Here is an 18579-nt window from a genome sequence, read left to right on the forward strand (position 1 = left end):
TTATGATGATTATGACAACACAACACCCAGTCCCTGAGCGGAGAAAATCTCCGACCCAGCCGGGAATCGAACCCGGACCCTTGGTGAACCAGTTACCCTGTTGCCACATTAAGAACATCTCCGTAACCCGAAACAATTTAGATGCCTTTTAGCATGCGAGAATCTCAGCCGAAATAGTGGACAGTGGCTAGCGTCGCATTCTCTCAGTTTTGCACCCTTTGTTCGAAATCCGATTATTGTTTATATTTTTATTTCATTTATCTAACCATGTCTGTAAAAGGTAGCTGTACTTATCAGGTTTGTGGCGTTATATTAATTGTAAAATTACATATGGGTTTCACAGTAAGAGTATACATTTATTCATATTATATAATATATGAATGTATTGTATTTTCAGGGGTTACAATCTTTTTAAATTCTCATATTCTTATATTTCATTCTTATATCTATTCTTATATTTTATTCTGATCTTTATATTTCAGGAAGTTATGGTGCATTCCCTTGGATGGTACCAATCCTAGAAACATTCCAAATATAGAAATTCCGAAGACCATGAGCGTCGCATGAGGGCAGGTTTACCACAGTGACATTCCTTTGTATGAATCTCCCTCGGGAAAGAAACGTCGTTAACACTGCTGAAGATTTCATGCGTTGGCAATAATTTCGCGGCAAACCACGCATAATGGATCCGTTTACCGAAAACTGGTTCCTCCAGTTGCTAATCAATCAAGGTACACTATTGGAATTTCACCGAAAACTTTAGACAAATTTCTGTCTCTCTCTCTCTCTCTCTCTCTCTCTCTCTCTGTCTCTCTCTCTCTCTTTTTGTGTTCACCAGACATAAATTAGTAGACGAAAAAGGACATTATTTCAACATGCAATGGAAAACATCAGTATAATAATCTTCTACGGATATGTGTAGACAAATGAAAAATAAAATAAAAATAATAAGTTTCGAACACAGGGCGCAAAAGTGTGAAGCCCCTACTGTACCATCACTTCAGCTGAATTATTTACTGGCTAAAAGGCACATAAATTTCCCGAACACTTCGACTATCGACTTCTCAGAAACAGTCAAGTATTTACAGGTGGGCCAAAGCATATGTTCCCTTATTTTCACCTCTCTTCCACTGAGCGAAGTTTCTGGAAAGTCGGGTTATTGCAGTTGCCGTGTTCTCTTCGTTAGTTCTAAGATTATTCATGTTATATTTCAAAGTTGCCTATAATGTTGACAGCTCTCTTAGCACAATGATGCCCATATTATTAATCACTACCACTACTCCTTCATTTCTCAGTCCTTTGCTATCCTCTTTAAACTAACGTTTAACTTGTCATATAATGAAACACAAAACGTAACTGTGCACACATATTTCTGTACCTTGTTGTCTTTTTGAAAAAAAGGCAGTCTTTTCACATTCAAAATAGAAACACTGCTCTGATGTGAGTTGAACTGGCGTGTTCTTCCAGCTGAGGATGAGTTGATATGACATTGTATGATTTCTTCCCTCATTAATACTTCAGTGCTCCTGTGATATAGCACTTCATCGGTGTATCTTGTTCCCATAATGTGAGCTTTTTACGATTATTCCACGTAAAAAAACACATTAATTAGTTAAAAGTCATTATAAAGCAAACCTGGAACATAATTACATGTTTTATTAATTTTTCACATATTGCATAGCTATCATAATATTTAAGCAGATTTGCTCCACCTCTGTTCTGTACTTTGGTATCATGGATGCTGTCATTAAAAAAGTTCTTATACATCGTTAAGCATCCATCACTATAATTTCTTGTTAGAATGCTTTTCAGCCTATTAAGACTGAGTTTTGTATTGCTACCTGGCGAGAAGCAACCTCAGCCACCTGCTATTCTGGCCTATATTCATTTTTGTAGGCGCAGCCTCCAAATAGTCCCGCTAAGGGCCAGACCTCCCGCTGGCAGCCAATTCTCCTTTCGCTTGGCCTGCCATGTCACTGGCCCGTAAACACACCAGTCTAATTAGCTTTCCATTTCGTCCACTGCTCCGAATCCACTAAAATGGATAAAATGTTTTGGCTGCACACATTACAAAATTATTGTATTAAGAAAGTGAGTATCAGTACGTGCTTCGCTAGAATGCAGGCATCCTACATTCCGCCTATGAAATTTTGCTGTCCCACAAGCAGTTTTCATTCGGTTCTCTGTGCACACAACTCTTATAAAAGTATTTTTGCAACTTTTCACATATATGTAACAGTTTGCATTGATCCTTCGTTGTATATATTCTTGAAATCACGTAGTTACTACTCGTAATGCATATTATCACATATGCAACTTCATTCCTTCATGTAATGAATGTGACGTTCATTGTTGATAAGCTTTTCTGCTTTATGCCTTACTATCTTCCTCTCTTATGTCATAATCTTTCTATATGTTATCTCATGCTTACTTACCAGCTTACTTTTCTTCTTTGAAAATTAGTGGCAGAAACATTCTTCGCTTAATACACTTCTCTTCACATCAGTACTGTTAGAGGCAGAATATTCATCACCAACTAAATAACCTCTGAATAAACTCTTTATTATCATGTGGTGCACTGCATGTGACCTATTTCCTTTAATATCGTTTACCATTTTCAATATTATTTAATAAACTGAGCTGTTTCCTCATCTGGTTACCTATAAGACTCAATAACTTGCCTTTTCTACATTATGAGACATTTTTCTTTTCTTAAGACAGGTCTTGATCTTTCATCACTTATAATGTGTTATTCATGAACCTTTTGTTTTTTCTTTCAGTTCATCTAAACACATTCATCATGCTCATCAAGTTCTATCTGATGGAATATGTGTTCAACTACATGTCTGTATACTGGCCACAGTTATGTAAAGCATACTGAGTTCGTGTTTTAGGACAGAACAGCTTTTTTATGCCCTGTTGTAAATATCATTCACCCTATGAATTTTATCCTGCACATATGCTATTCACCTTACACCGCCCTTGTTACTTTTTCTTTTGGACATATTTTCAAGCTATATCTTATCTTGAAGTTTAGGACTTGTTTGTTATTTACACATTTTCTAGTATATATTCTCAATCTAGGTTTTAAAAAATAACTGGAGAAAAATTAGCTTTACATTTCGTAAGACTGGTAGGATAGTTGGAGAATGTCTGCTCATACATAAATGTATATGAGTATAAATATGGCCAGTGAGTTGGGCCTTCTTGCATTTGAAGTATATAGTTTGCATAGTAGCATAGAAAACCGCCTGAGCTCTTATTGTCAACTATTACAATATCTCTTTAAGTCTACAATATTGTACGCCCCTTTGCTTTAATTCGATCCACTGGCTTCAATTTCTTTGCATTAAGGTGAGCAATACAAACTACTTTATAGGGTCCTTCATATATCTCATAGAACTTTTCGATCAATGCATTGATCTTGGAAGATATGTGTCTAGTCTTAACTAACACAAAATCACTTATGCTGAATGTTGCCTGTGATTCATTATTTTTCTTTTCTCTGCCTTGTTCTTTGGTTTTTGTAACGCCTGATTCCTTTTCTCATCAATTGTGAGACCCTGCGTTGGGGGGAAGAATAGGGATTCTCCAATTATATTGGTTGGTTTCTTACCCATTAACACTATAATGGTATACATTCCTCTAGTTGAATGCGATAGCTCATTCATCATCTCTTCAGTATCTTTGGTATACCCATACCAGCTGGAATGTTTGTTAGAGCAATAGGCTCTGCATAACCTACTGAATTCTCTAGTAACTCTTTCAGAGGAGTGGGAAGAAGGATGACACTTGTAAATATGTAATATATTTGACCTACTGTCAGAGTTGAGTGGAGAGAAGCCTCTTGTAGCTGTAGATATAGGGCACATGCAGCAGTCCTCAGTAGTTAGGAGGACTAGGTCAGTTGTAAAGTCTAACAGAAAGAAGAAGGTTCTGCTGGTATGTAGTTCGCATGGTAGAAGTGTGGGCCTGCTGTTGCAGGAAGTGCTGGGAAGTCAGTACCAGGTCACCAGCATTGTGGAGCCTAGTGCACGGTTGGCTCAGGTGACTGACAGCATAGGGCAGTTATGTAAGAGGATCGGGTAGTGATAGTGAGTAGAGCAGGGAACAGTCTTGATAGCGACGGGGGATATGACGTAGGTGGTGACCTGGTAAAGATAGCTACTCAAACTGGCGTCAGTGGTGTTCATTTCGTGCAACTGTTTCAGCGTCATTATCGACCTCATCTTAAGTGTCTGTTAGTTGCATTAACATGGGGCTGGAGAGGGCGCTGATGGCAGAGGGCATGGGTCACATTGCAGTGCTGCCAGTTTGGTCTATCAGTAGATCGGGTTTCATTAGGCATGGCCTGCACCTCAATAGGTATGGGAAGTGGAGGCTCGCAAAGCTTATAGGTGACAGTGTTGTGGGTAGTGGTGGGATCACTCATGGAAAAATTCCTGTAGTAGTTGGTCTTAGAGTTGCACCTTTTTTTAGACTGAAGTCAGCTGATAGTTATACGTGCTTAAAGGAAGTCCCTCTAATTAAGGGCTCACCTTCAGAGGACGTCATGTTTCCAAGTAGAAAAGGAATTAGAATATTTCATCAAAATATAAGAGGTATTAGAAATAAAGTTAGTGAACTGCTTATAGATGTTGACTCTGAAATTATTGGTATATTGGAGCACCATTTAACCAATTGGGCAATTCAGAGGCTTCCTTTACCAGGATACAGATTAGCTGGCTGTTTCTCAAGGAGTTCCTTGTGGGATGGAGGAGTGGCTATGTACGTAAAAAACAGTATTCCATTGGAGTCCATAGAAGTATCACAGCACTGCAGTGAACAGTTATTTGAATGTTGGCAACTGAATTTAGTGAAACTAAACTTCTAATTGTTGTTGTTTATAGGTCCCCTGACTCTTACTTCAGAGCATTTCTGCTCAAGCTGGAGAGGGTTCTTGATTCACTTTGTAGGAAGTACCCGAAATTAGTTATATGTGGTGTCTTCAATACAAATTTTGTATATGATGGTGCAAGGAAAAGGATGTTGGTAGATCTTCTAAATTCATATGATCTGTTGGAGACAGTTTTTTCTACCTAAGGTGCAGGGGAACAGTAGCACAGCCATAGACAATATTTTTGTTCATTCTTCATTACTAGATGGGCATTCTGTTAGTAAAAGGGTGAATGGCCTTTCAGACCATGATGCACAAATTTTAATACTAAAAGGCATTTGTACTCAAAGAAATGTCAGATGTAATTTCAAACTACGTAGGAAAGTTAATCCAACAGAAATAGAGAGTTTTTTAAACCTTGTCATGGAACAAGGGTGGAAGGATGTTTATGGTGTTGATAACATAGATAATAAATATAATGCTTTCCTTAACACATTTCTCATGTTCTTTGAGAAATCCTTTTCATTAGAATTTTCTAAATGGGGTACTAGCAGTAATAGGCAGACCGGGTGGCTAACTAGTGGGATAAGGATATCATGTAGAACAAAATGGGAATTATATCATAATGTTAGAAGTAGTCAGAATCAATTACATTAGCCCATTACAAATATTATTGTAAGGTGCTTCAAAATGTTATAAGGAAGGCAAAGAGTATGTGGTATGCAAATAGAATAGCTAATTCCCAGGATAAAATTGAAACCATATGGTCAGTTGTGAAGGTAGTGTCTGGTCAGCCGCACAAGGTTGACGATATACAGTCAGTTCGTACTAAAAGTATTTCTGTTACTGATAAATCAGATATATGTACAATATTTAACAATCATTTTATGAGCATTACTGGTGACGTAAATAAAAATTCATTTTCTACAATAAATCATATAACTTTCTTGGCAACTGTCATTCTGAGATTGATGTCTGAAATACTCCTCTGTGATACAGACAAGGGGGAGGCTGAGTCAATAACTAAATCACTGGAGACTAAGGTCTCTTATGGATATGATGGAGTGCGTAGCAGAGTATTAAAGTACTTTGCTGCACATGTTAGCCCTGTATTTAGCCATATTTGTATTTTTTTCTTTAGGAATTGTCAATTTCTTGAACAATGAAAGTATTCAGTAGGAAAGCCGCTTTATAGAAAGGGAGAAAGGGATAATGTAGATAATTTTAGACCTATTTCTATGCCATCAGTGTTGGCTAAAGTTATTGAAAAGGCTGTGTGTGTAACGATAATTGATCATTTTTATCACACAATATGCTGTCAAATGTACAGTTCGGCTTTACAAGTCGTTTAACAACTGGAAATGCTATATTCTCTCTTCTCTGTGAGGTACTGGATGGGTTAAACAAAAGGTTTCGAACGCTAGGTGTATTTTTTGATTTAACTAAGGCATTTGATTGTATTGATCACAAAATATTGCTCCAGAAGTTGGACCTTTACGGAATACTATTGGAAGCTCACAATTGGTTCACCTTTTACTTTACCAATAGATAGCAAAAATTCGTTATTCATAGTGTTGAGAATGGCTGTGATGTGGGGTCTGAGTGGAGTAAGGAGTAAGGTCAAGTGGGGCCGGGGGTGGGGGGTGCCCCAGGCATCAGTGTTGGGCCCACTCCTGTTACCTATTTATATAAATGATATGCTCTCTAGTATTACAGGTAACTCTAAAATATTTCTGTTTGCTGATGACACCAGCGTGGTAGTAAAGGTGTTGAACATTGGCTCAGTTTCAAATAGTGCATTTCATGACCTAAGTTCATGGCTTGTAGAAAGTAAACTAACGTTAAATCACAGTAAGACTCACTTTTTACCGTTTCTAGCACATAGTTCAACAAAACCTGCCGTTTTAATTTCACAGAATTCAGAATTGGCATACGATTAGTGAAACTGAACAGTTCAGATTTCTAGGTGTTCAGATAGACAGTAAAGTGTCGTGGAAAGCCCACATTAAGAAACTTGATCAAAGACTTAATGCTGCCATTTTTACTATTCAAACGGTATCAGAAGTGAGTGATTGTTCGACGTGAAAATTAGTCTACTTTGCTTATTTTCATTCGCTTATGACGTATGGTATTATTCTTGGTTCAACTCTTCCCATTCTAAAAGGATATTTTTAGCTCAGAAACGGGCGGTTCGGGCAATAACTGGTGTAAGTTCGACCCCTATTCACGAGTCTGGGTATTCTGACATTGTTGGCCTGAGAAGAAGCCTGTGACTCTAATAAATAAATATATATATATATATATATATATATATATATATATATATATATATATATATATATATCTTAGTCTCATTTCTTGTTAACAATATTAGCTTATTCCCAAGAATAAGCAGCTTGCACTCAGTTAATACTCGTCAGAATTCAAACCTGAATTTGGATCGGACTTCCTTAACCTTTGTGCAGAAAGGTGTGCAGTTTACTGCTGCATCCATTTTCGATAAGCTGCCACTCAAATTGAAAAATATTGGCAATAATCCACGCGCTTTCAAATCGAAACTGAAGAGTTACCTCTTGGCTCCCTCCTTCTATTCTGTCGGGGAGTTCCTTGAAAAATGAAACTGATTCTTGTTGTATTGTTGATTGTGTTTACTTGAACTTGTGGATTGACTTTTTTCGGGTTCATAAACGTTTTACTTTTATCTGTTCCTTTTATGTTGTATTACATGTACTGACACGGAACATGACCTTGGAGATTTGCTCCTCAGTTTGGTCCTACGGAACTTGACGTGTAAATAAATAAATATAGATGGGTATTATCCCAAATGATCCAATGTTTCTTTCCAAATTTTGGGGTGGAACTGAGGTGTACCAATTTACTTCCTCCTTTTATATAGTCATTTTTTTGTCTTAGTAGCTAACACTCTCCTGTGCTTTTTCTCTGTGTATATACTTCCACAAATTTTAAACAGACGTCTAAAACTACAAATAGATACATCAGTCCCTTTTGTGATTTTGGCAGTGGGTCATGTAAATCAACTACAGTCTTGTCCAAAATGTTATCAGGAATGGTCAGATAGAGTTCTCCTTTTGCATATAAATGTGAGAAGTTAGTTTTCTGATATTTGTCACATGTTTCCACCTTTATTAAACATGAAAGTTTCCCTGGGCTCTTCAGTTCATTCCTTTACCCCAAAATGTCAACTTATGTTAAATGAATTTGTTTACATTTTGTTCTTGCTGGCAGACATTCCAGTCATTTGAGTCATGATTGGTTCTTCAGTACAAAACGCTATTGTGTAGTAAATAATATTTTCTAACTCTCACTCCATTTTTGTCCTCTCATCTTCGCTTCACCATTTTTAAGATTTCAGTTTGCTCTCTGTGCATGTTTTGACATTAATTTTTGATGTCCTGTAAATTAAAGCCTTTCATACACAAAATCTTAATTTATTTTGGTTTTATGTCACTCATGGTAATGTGATTCATATGAAATGGCAACCTAGACAATGCAGCAAGCTGCGTGGGGTAGCTGGGTGGCCTGAGGTGGCTTTTCACGGTTGTGAGGCTCTGCCAGTCTAAGGTTTGAGTTCTCCCTCAGGAATGGGTGTGTGTGTTGTCCTCAGTGTAAGTTAGTTTAAGTTAGATTAAGTAGTGTGTAAGAGAAGGGACCGATGACCTCAGCAGTTTGGGCTCATAGGAACGTACCACCACTAGTGCAGAAGGCATATTGTTTTCTGAACATCATCTGTAGATAACCTTAAAACCATATTCCTGTAACTCTAACACCCATATTTTCAGTTCTCAATGTTTTAGCTTGCAGTCTGAGAAGAAGGCTGTGACTCTGATTTATGTATATATGCTATGACAAAAGTTTATTTTTCTGTAACCTAATAATTTCTTTCCTATTTTTTTAATTTTCTGCTGGCAAAGCAGATTTTTTCCTTTTTTGTGCTGTGATCTTAAAAAATGCTGAACTAATCTCTTATTCAGATGTGCCTTCTCCTTGATCAGTGTACGACATTGTGATAGTTGTGCATGCTTCTTTCTTAATGTCTTCAAATTGCTTACTGCACTGGTTGGTCCATACCCAAGATGCATCATTTTTCACAAATTCTAACAGTGCTTTGGCATTAAATACCTGATATGTTATGAATGGCGGTAAAATTCACAGGGGCCAAGAAATATATTTATTTGTTTTCATTATTGGGTTCACGAAAGATCCTGACAGCTTCAGTTTTCTCAGGATTCAGTCTTACTCTAGAAGTTGAAATAAAATGTCCTAGACGTTAAATTTCCCTTTTCTAAAACTCTGGTTTTTGAAAATGTGCTCTACTGCCTTTGGCTGCAAATGGAACTGTAACTTATACCAGTATTCGTCTGTCGTCATGTCAATTTTTTGTTGCTATGAGTATGTCATCTTGATAGATGGTTACCTTAGCCAGTAAATCTTCACCCAATGCTGTGTCTAGCATACAAATTAAGGGTGCAGTGGATGTCTTCACTCCCAATGGTAATACTCTGAATTTGTAAAAGTGGTAACTTTGCCCATTATAAATGAAGGCTGTGTATTTCCTACACCCATCAGCCCAGCACACTTCAGAAACTAGCTGTTAAATTTATGCTCCATATCACTTTTGTACCATTAAATTTCTGTCTAAGTTCTTCAAGAGCCACTGGTTGATCTGTTTGTAGCATTATATTTTTTTAAATTGTCCTTGCATCTATTGTAATTTGTACTGGTCCATCGTTTTTGGAGCCACCACAACTGGACTGGAATAACTGTATTCTGATCTTTGGATTACAGGCCAGTCTAACATTCTTTTAATGTTTTTATCAGCCACCTTCCTTTTTGAGATTGGGATATGCTATTGTCACATTCTAGAAGTATCATGAGTTATAACATTGTGTTTATACACATACTTTTTCATTAACCCTAGTTCAGGAGAAAATACTCTATTTTATTTACTTAAAATGCTCTTTAACTCTTTTGTTTCTGTAGCACCCAAACCTGATATTTCTGAAACACCTTGTATTTTGTTGTTGCGAGTAGTTTCAGCATATATACTGTCGCCTGTATGTCTATTTTCAGTTATCAGTTCACCCTGTTTCTCTGGTGTATTTCACAAAAAGCTTTCCCTTGCAGTCTATACTTTTACCCATGTATTCTTTTTTCTCTGTTTTTCTGTACCCATTTTTGCATTCAAATTTACATAGAGTTTAATATTAGTAAAGTCTATCTTAATTTCTTTGTTTATTAACCAGTTGATGCCTAGTACTACCCTTTCAAATAAATCTGGTATCATCACAACTGTCTGCTTTATTTAAGTTATCCTGATGTCTAATGGAATCTGTATTCTTATTAGCTTACTTTTAGCTTCTATTGCAGTGATTGTTGTTACCCCTTGAATTGGTAACTATGGGACTGCATTACCTACTTTAATCCTGTCATAAGAGTTTTGTATCGTTGTGCTGTTCTATGTTCCTGAATCTACCACTGGTATCACATTCACATTGTGTTTCTGAATCTCAGTAGTAGGCAGATACGCTTCAGAAACTTCTCATTTGTCCTCTGCCATCAGTGCATCTTACAGAATCAGTGGTATGAGGAAAACCGAGGTCATCACACTTTTAACACAGTATTCTGAGCAACTGTATATTATATTTAGAAACAAATTAAACATGGGAAATAAAACTTCGTTTTTTAACTGAAAAATTCGAAAATTTTTGTTAATGAAACTTGTTTACTACCATTTGAAATACCATGCATTTCTGCAGGTATGTGTACTGTCACCTAATTTGTGGAAATAACTTTTTCGCTTTCCATTAGCTGGAGAACACTTTCTTAAAATTTAACTCTTATAGAGTATGGCCTGTGCATGTGACTTACTTATATCAACTTACCCTTGGTCAGTGAGTTCTTCGAATTTACTGGCAATAGGTGAACATTCCCAAGAAACCTACAGACACGTTTGTCCACGTGAATGACAAAATGTCTTTATGACTAGTTCTTGGGTAATGCAGGTATTTGTAGCTTCCATAATTAATTGCAGCAGTATGCAAGAAGACAATGCTGCAGAGCTATATGTAGAATGTTGACGAAGGGTATAGTAATTAAGAATTAAAAGCTTGAGCACACTGACGTCACAAAGTAATACCTAAGTTGCAGAGTTGCCCAGTTTTACAGTATCAAGTTTTTTTGCTGTTATTTTCAGCTGAATGTACGAATGCAATTGCTTGAATTTGTAATTTATCTTTAATAGAACAAATAAGTTATTTAGTGGAATTTTTAGTTGCTTCTGGTTTTTCTAAGATTCTGCTTGCTATTCTCAAGAATCTTTTGCTTGCATATCAGTCTATCGCTTATTTTCTGTAAAAGAATTTTCAGTTGGTACCCATAATTCCCTGAGAAACCTCATCATCCTCTCTTCATTATCAGTAACTTTTACTAACATTCTCTCACTTGACAATTCACCCTCACTATCGACAGCGACAGTGTTTGCTGATGCACTTCCATGCAGTATACTCATTTCTGACCCATGATTGTGAGTAGACTGCACTGTGTTGCGTTCCGGTCCTCTACCAGCTGTGGGTGTGGGCTTTTAATAGAGATGAAAGTGGCATATGGTGAAATTTACAATGTCTGACCATCTACTACGTGGAAGGCCTCCCTCTTCGTCGCGTGAGGTAATGACTGTCCCTCTCATAAGAGCTTCTCTCTGCTGTCACATCAGATACAAAGGTTTTCGGCGTGATGCGAAGCTTCAGCTGTCGTCTGCTTGATGCCTCGTGCTTGATGTAATGTTGCCATCTTGATGCGAGGCGTTGCAAATAAAATCTCGAGGTCCTCTTTTTCATAGCACCAATTTTTAAGATAGCACTCAATTCACAATACATAGCGTTCCACATCCATTGTGTACATTTCCAAAACACTGACAGCCACTGATCAACACTGTTACATAATTCTGAGCTACAGAAAAAAAAAATTGGCAAGATTACTTCCAATAATTATTGTTTAGAGATTCACACTTATTCACTGTTCTACTGTTCACAGGTCTCTCTGATCTTGTGCTCTTTACTATTATTATTAATTAAATCACCGTAAAACCTCTGAAAGTCACTGTCCAATGGACTGAAGTCACAGAGTCACTGCTACTGCTAATTCACTGTGCGTTATCAGTTTCAGTACGAGCCTTCACAGTCACAGTCAAAATCGCCCCTGCAGGGGATGCCATTTACAACTCCTCTGCTCTAAGAGCCATGCCCTGATGGCTTGGAGGTAACAGCATGACCATACACGTGATCCCCGTAGCTGGATATGTTCAGAATGAGATACACATGGTGGGGGTCTGTAGCTCAGCTTGCGTATTTTAAAGTTAATATCCCTCTCGCGGTCGAAGATCACGCTCGGTTGTGGTTCAGTTTAGGAAGTGATGCTACAACTATTGTGGCTGTAGGAAAATATGACCTTACTATTCAGTAAAGAGCATGTACATTTATTTCAAGAGATGCCTATCATTTATTTAGTGCTGCAGTTTTTTTTAATATTTAATCGTGTCACAAGCATCATACATAAAATCCGACTGATTAACACATACATATCAAGTGTATAACAAATACAAAAAAAGTATAAAAGTATACAGATATATAAGCAGGGTCGAGTAGTTTTTTTTTTATTTTATGAAGTCTTGGACCAGAACTTGGCCACGTCCAGCGCTTCCGGGGTGGCATTAATCAAATCCTTCATGGTGCAGATGCTTGGGCACAGCACACACTGCGTGAGGTGGATGGTGGTTTGAGTGTGTCCACAGTCACACAGCGCCGGTTCATTTGAGAGGCCCCATTTCCGCATATTCTCTTTGGATCGTGTGACACTAGAGCGCAGCATATTAAGAGATTTCCATGTCGTCCATCCTTCCATATGGCCGGGAGGGAGTTCTTCGTTTGGGATTAATCATTCTCCAAGGTGCGCGTTTTCTTCTCGCCACATTGCCAGCCTCGCTTGCTGCGGTGTCCCGACGATGTTTTCTGCTGTGAGCAGGAAACTCTTTCTAGATTTTAGTCGACGGCGGCCTGGCTGGTGTTTGTACAGCGGGTGGGCAGGTGAGGTCAACGCCTTTGTCTTTTCCTTCCTGGCCGCTACTTTCCTTCTAATATCTGATGGAGCCACGCCTGCCAGGCAGTAAAACAGTGTTTAAATTGCACACACAAAATATTACATAAAATTTCACGTAACTGTCCACTTTGTAAAACAGTATTTGTCCCTTGTTAATACTAATGTTGATCACACTTCATGGTCACGGATTTAATACCCATGAATGCGAGTCCAGAATGCTACACAACACTGCACCACCTCGCTCGGTCAATGATTAACTTTTAGGTCCATGTGTTTCTTCAGATCTAGAACATTTCATCTGTCTGTATGATCATGGGTACTGTCTGTATTAACAGGCAGATTATTAAGAAACTTTCAACTATCAATGGTTTGTAGCTTTAAACATTCAATAATACTTAATTAGTTGACGTTCTTTTGTAATTACAGTATAGTCTGGTATCATTCTGTAAGAAATTTAATAATACTAGGGCTAAGTTCTGCTGAACTGGTGAGTAAATTAAAACCTTTTTATACATCTTTCATCTCACCAAACTATTTCCCTTATGATATTTGTTCTGTCAACATATTTTCTTCTCTTCCCCTCAAATGTCATCACGTATTTTCAATTTAAGAATGAAGACTGTTTAATTTGGACATGCTCCTCTTCTACAGTCATAAAAAAGGAGTTAAAATTTACTCAGCGTGCAGTGAAGTTGCATATTTGAGTGTTTGTGGTGTCACACAAAATATTTGCAAGCTAGGACGAATGAAAGGGAAACGCCTTTTGCAGATACAAATAAAATACATTAGAGATTAGGTGAGACCTTAATTGGGACGCATTTGTCCATCAAGATCCATACAAGGTCCATCCTGGAAGATCATGCTACTCCAGTGCGGATCCGCTCAATAGTCATCTAGAACGCCATGAGTCAAGACTGGGTCGGCAAAATTTGTTTCCTTCTCTTCTAACGGCGGCTTGTCTCAGAATCATATATCTATATTAAAAGAACTGAAATGTTCTCCAAGATATCAACACCTCCACATATATTGTCTCGATAAATGTGAAGTATTGTAATTCAGTACTTTTAAATTCTGCGCTGCTAAACTTGCGGCTCTGATACAGTATTCAGTTCTTTCAGTTTCGAAATTGGTTGTTAGCTTCTTCTTCTTCTTCTTCGTCTTCTAAATAGCGGAAGGCATTACTCGATATGGTACTTGAATTCTGTACTCATTAATCCATCTTTTATTTACTTTACAACGTATCTTCTTCCTCCTTGATGTTAATGGACCACTCTTTTAGATTAGCTCTCATTGGACGTCTTCTGCACACGTTTCCATCATACATTTCTATAAGCTACGATATTTTGATGGGTAGTACGGTCTAAGGTGTCCTGTCACCTAAAGTTTATTTTTATTTATTTGCAACATGTCCCGTTAGAATATTTGTAATACTACGTATTTAGGATAAATTTTTGTACAAGGTATTCAAAGGATGAGTCTAATTACAACGAACTGCGATAGTGTGAATGAAAAGTATACAATTAATTATACTGGTAATAATAAACGTCTTTATGATCCATACAAGATTTTCAGGTAAAACATGTTTTTTTTTAACTTCAAGTAACATAGTTATTCATATGATCTGGAAGATTATTACATCACAAAATTTGTGAATTTCCTTCGAGTATAGCGTTACTAAAACCAGTTTACCGACGACCATCGGCCTACCTTTTCTGTAATAGTCTTCCTAAGTATGTCTCTTTCATTATTAATATCACGCTACACCCATCCATGCCCGATTAACATTTTTGTAAGATTGTAACTTAATTGAAAGAGGATGTTGAATAGCAGGAAAAAATCTTTTGTGATCACCCCTTTTATAGTTTCACCCATTTGTCTTTACAACAGCAAACAGACACACTTATTGCTAGTTAGAGATCATCCTCACATAAACGTAGTAAAAGCATCAGAATTTACTAGTTCTTCAGAAAATCCTATACCCAGATGAACTAAGCGAAAGCCACTATGTCGATGAGGAGCAGAAAACAGTAGAGTCGTGTTTTTGCGCCATAGAAGACAGTCCCATCATTACATTACTGTTCTAATGAAAATAAAAAGAAAATGTGGGTACCAGGGTTCCAAGCGCAAGGAAACTGATGTAGTGAGTTAGGTATGCTGTGAAGAAATTCTATGAATCAGCGCAAATGATCTGACAGGTGACAACAAGTTGGAGAAAAAGAGCTTAAAATTTTGGGGGCCTAGTCAAGCATGTCCTGACCTGTGGCTAGAACATCTAGATTCAATTTTATGGCAACGATCCTGCCGAATTTGAATCCGTTAAATTCTTATTATAGGTTTGAATCTGTATGAAACAACTTGTTTATACCACACTCTCACCTTCCGTCACGACTTGCCGTCACTATTCAAGAAAGTTGTATCTACGGTGCGTATTTTAGATCATGGGTGAAGGGATAATTAGGTGGCAGAGAACATGCATTCAACCAAATACCACTGTAGAGTTAAAGATTCGTTCTACAAACACACCTACTTTCGAATCCCTCGTTTAATAAATTTACATATGTCTGAGAAATCTATGGTTCCTCTTGCCAAAGAAAACTAATTGTATTTTTCCGAAACCGATGATCTTTCTTCCTACCTGATTGCTATAAAGTTTTATTCAGGTAAAATGCTGCACTAGTCTGATTCATATTGATTTTATTTTACATACTTATTTTAATTCTCTTTTCCTCTTCACTGTTATTTAAACAGTATTGTTTCATGAAGTAGCTATATGTAAAGTATTAATTAGTTATTAATAGTAAGTAATTACCTCTAAACTTGGTCTGGTTAAGACAAATTCATTTTTGACGCCTCAGTGTCATGTTGTCATGTTGAAAGTGAGCCAGACATACTGTACCTATCATTTGTTAGAAATCTTTTTTTTTTTTTTTTTTTTTTTTTTCTTTGGAGAACAATGTGTTCTTGGCAAACCGTTAAAGTTGAATTGAATGATGGACGTCATATTTCCTTAAATCTGCAGGACACTGAAACAAAAAGGAATGGAAGATGACGCTAACATTCTGTCAACAACAAGGCTATTACAACAGGAGCACGTGTTCAGGTTGGACATGGATGATGAAGAAAACAGAAATCGTCCTGGAGATTGTCATAAGTCATTTACAGGAACCACGGAAAATCTAAGTCTTGATGACGAGACTGGAATTTGAGCTTTACTTCTTCCAGTATACGTTTTAGTGTGTTGGGACGGAGCCATTTCGTTGGAGTGAAAAATAATGAAACGAAATCAACTTGAAAATATCAAACGAGATGATGGTACAAAATTACTCTTTTCCTCCCAATTCACGGACTATGAAAATTTAATTTTAAAGACATATCACGAACTTCGTAAATGTGTTCCAAACAAATAAATCATCCATAATTCATTAGATGTAATATTTTTGCTACTGTCATGAAAATGTGTTTATTTAAAATAAGGAGAGCAAGAAAACTTCTTCCTTACTGCGTCGTTAAAAATGTTTTAAGCTCATCCCCTATTCTCTAAAATTTGTTTCGTTTTCCTTTACACGTTGTCCAGTAAGTGCAAGTGGGAATGTTCTGATTATATCACCGAGTCAGTAGAATATATCGTAATATTGGTCAGAAAGCTCTGGTCAACGATATTAGGTTTGTACGCTCATCTCCTCGGAGTATTGCAGCAATTTAAATCAGTTAACAAAAGCAAGTCTTCCGGTCCAGACTGTATACCAGTTAGGTTCCTTTAGAGTATGCTGATGCAATAGCTCCACACTTGACAATCACATACAACCGTTCGCTCGACGAAAGATCTGTATCCAGAGTAGAAAGTAGCGCAGGCCACACCAATATTCAAGAAAGGCAGTAGGAGTAATCCACGAAATTACAAGCCCATATCATTAATGTCAATATGCAGTATGATTTTGGAACATATATTGTGTTCGAACGTTATTAACTACCTCGAAGAAAACGGTCTATTGACACACAGTCAATACGGATTTTGAAAACATCGTTCTTCTGAAACTCAACTAGCTCTTTACTCACAAGAAGTGTTGAGTGCTGTTGACAAGGAATTTCAAATTTATTCCGTGTTTCTAGATTTCCAGAAGACTTTTGAGACTGACCATACAAGCGGCTTGTAGTGAAGTTGCGTGCTCATGGAATATCGTCTCAGTTTTATGACTGGATTGTGATTTCCTGTCATAGGGGTCACAGTTCGTAGTAATTGACGGAAAGTCATCGAGTAAAACAGAAACGGTTTCTGGCGTTCCTCAAGGCAGTATTATAGGCCCTTTGCTGTTCCTTATCTATATAAACGAATTATGGAACAATCTGAGCAGCCGTTTTAGGTTGTCTGCAGATGTGCCTGTCGTTTAGCGCCTAGTGACGTCATCAGAAGATCAAAACAAATTGTAAAACGATTTAAAAAAGATATCTGTATGTGTAAAAATTGGCATTTACCCTAAATAACGAAAAATGTAAGCTCATCCACATGAGTGCTAAAAGTAATCCGCTGAACTTCGCGTACACCATGAATCAGTCGAATCTAAAGGCAGTAAATTCAACTAAATACCCGGGAATTAGCATTACGAACAACTTAAATTGGAGTACTTTTAGAATACTGGTGCGCCCTGTGGGACCCTTACCAGATGGAATTGACGCGGAGTACATCGAGAAAGTTCAAAGAAGGGCAGCACGTTCTGTATTATCCCGAAATAGGGGAGAGAGTGTCACTGAAATGAACTGGATTTGGAGTGGAAATAATTAGAACAAAGGCGGTTTTCGTTGCGGCGGAATCTTCTCACGAAATTTCAATCAGGAAATTTCTCCTCCGAATGCGAAAATATTTTGTTGACGGTGACCTACACAGAGAGAAACGATCATTATAATAAAATAAGGTAAATCAGAGTTCGCACAGGAAGATATAGGTGTTGGTTTCTTCTTCATGCTGTACGATATTGGAATAATAGAAAATTATTGTGAAGGCGGTTCGATGAACCCTCTGCCAGGCACTTAAATGTGATTTGTAGTATCCATGTAGATGTATACCACGATCTCAGTTCAAATACTGGAGTTGACAGCATTCCATCCGTTTCTAAGCAGATTTCAGGGAATAAGATATCCATCATTCAGTTTGTCCATATTAATTTTTCTAAAGCATATTCGTTTCATAAAACTCAAACGTACCACTTTTGGAAAATAGAGCTGGTGTGACACGTCAGAAACACTCAAAATAAATCGCTTTTCCTATTGTTCTTCAGTGCTCCGAATGGTTTTAAACGTGGACGTGCTGCTTCGTTTGTACTTAAGATCTTTCTATTTTATGCAAATAGAGGGATGGTTCCTATTATAAAACAACGGCCGAATAACTGTCCCGTTGTCATCAAACTTGATCTGTAAGCACGTAACTGCCTGTACAGGATTGTTCGCAAGTACCTCTGGGGTTTCAGAAAATGATTGCGCGAAAATGCAAGATAAACAGAAAACAGACACATATGAGTGGACGAATCACCTCTCCAAGGTTTTGACTCACATTACAGACGCTCAGTATGTGACTCACATTACAGATGTATGGG

General features: G+C 37.4%; 1 protein-coding gene across 2 annotated transcripts in view; it reads left to right on the forward strand.

Annotated features, from left to right (window-relative positions):
- The window catches only part of LOC126248022 (uncharacterized), a 140465-nt gene that overhangs the window by 55951 nt on the left and 65935 nt on the right, over positions 1–18579 (forward strand). Inside the window, exon 1 of one of the 2 annotated variants that reach the window (XM_049948614.1) lies at positions 553–731. The exons of the other annotated variant lie outside the window; for it this stretch is intronic. Coding sequence (XP_049804571.1) covers positions 683–731 — 49 coding nt within the window. The 5' untranslated portion in view covers positions 553–682. Of the gene's footprint in view, positions 1–552; positions 732–18579 lie in introns of those variants that run through there. 2 annotated transcript variants of the gene reach the window in all.

Source organism: Schistocerca nitens, chromosome 3 (genome assembly GCF_023898315.1).
Source record: "Schistocerca nitens isolate TAMUIC-IGC-003100 chromosome 3, iqSchNite1.1, whole genome shotgun sequence".
In the NCBI taxonomy this organism is placed as follows: domain Eukaryota; kingdom Metazoa; phylum Arthropoda; class Insecta; order Orthoptera; family Acrididae; genus Schistocerca; species Schistocerca nitens.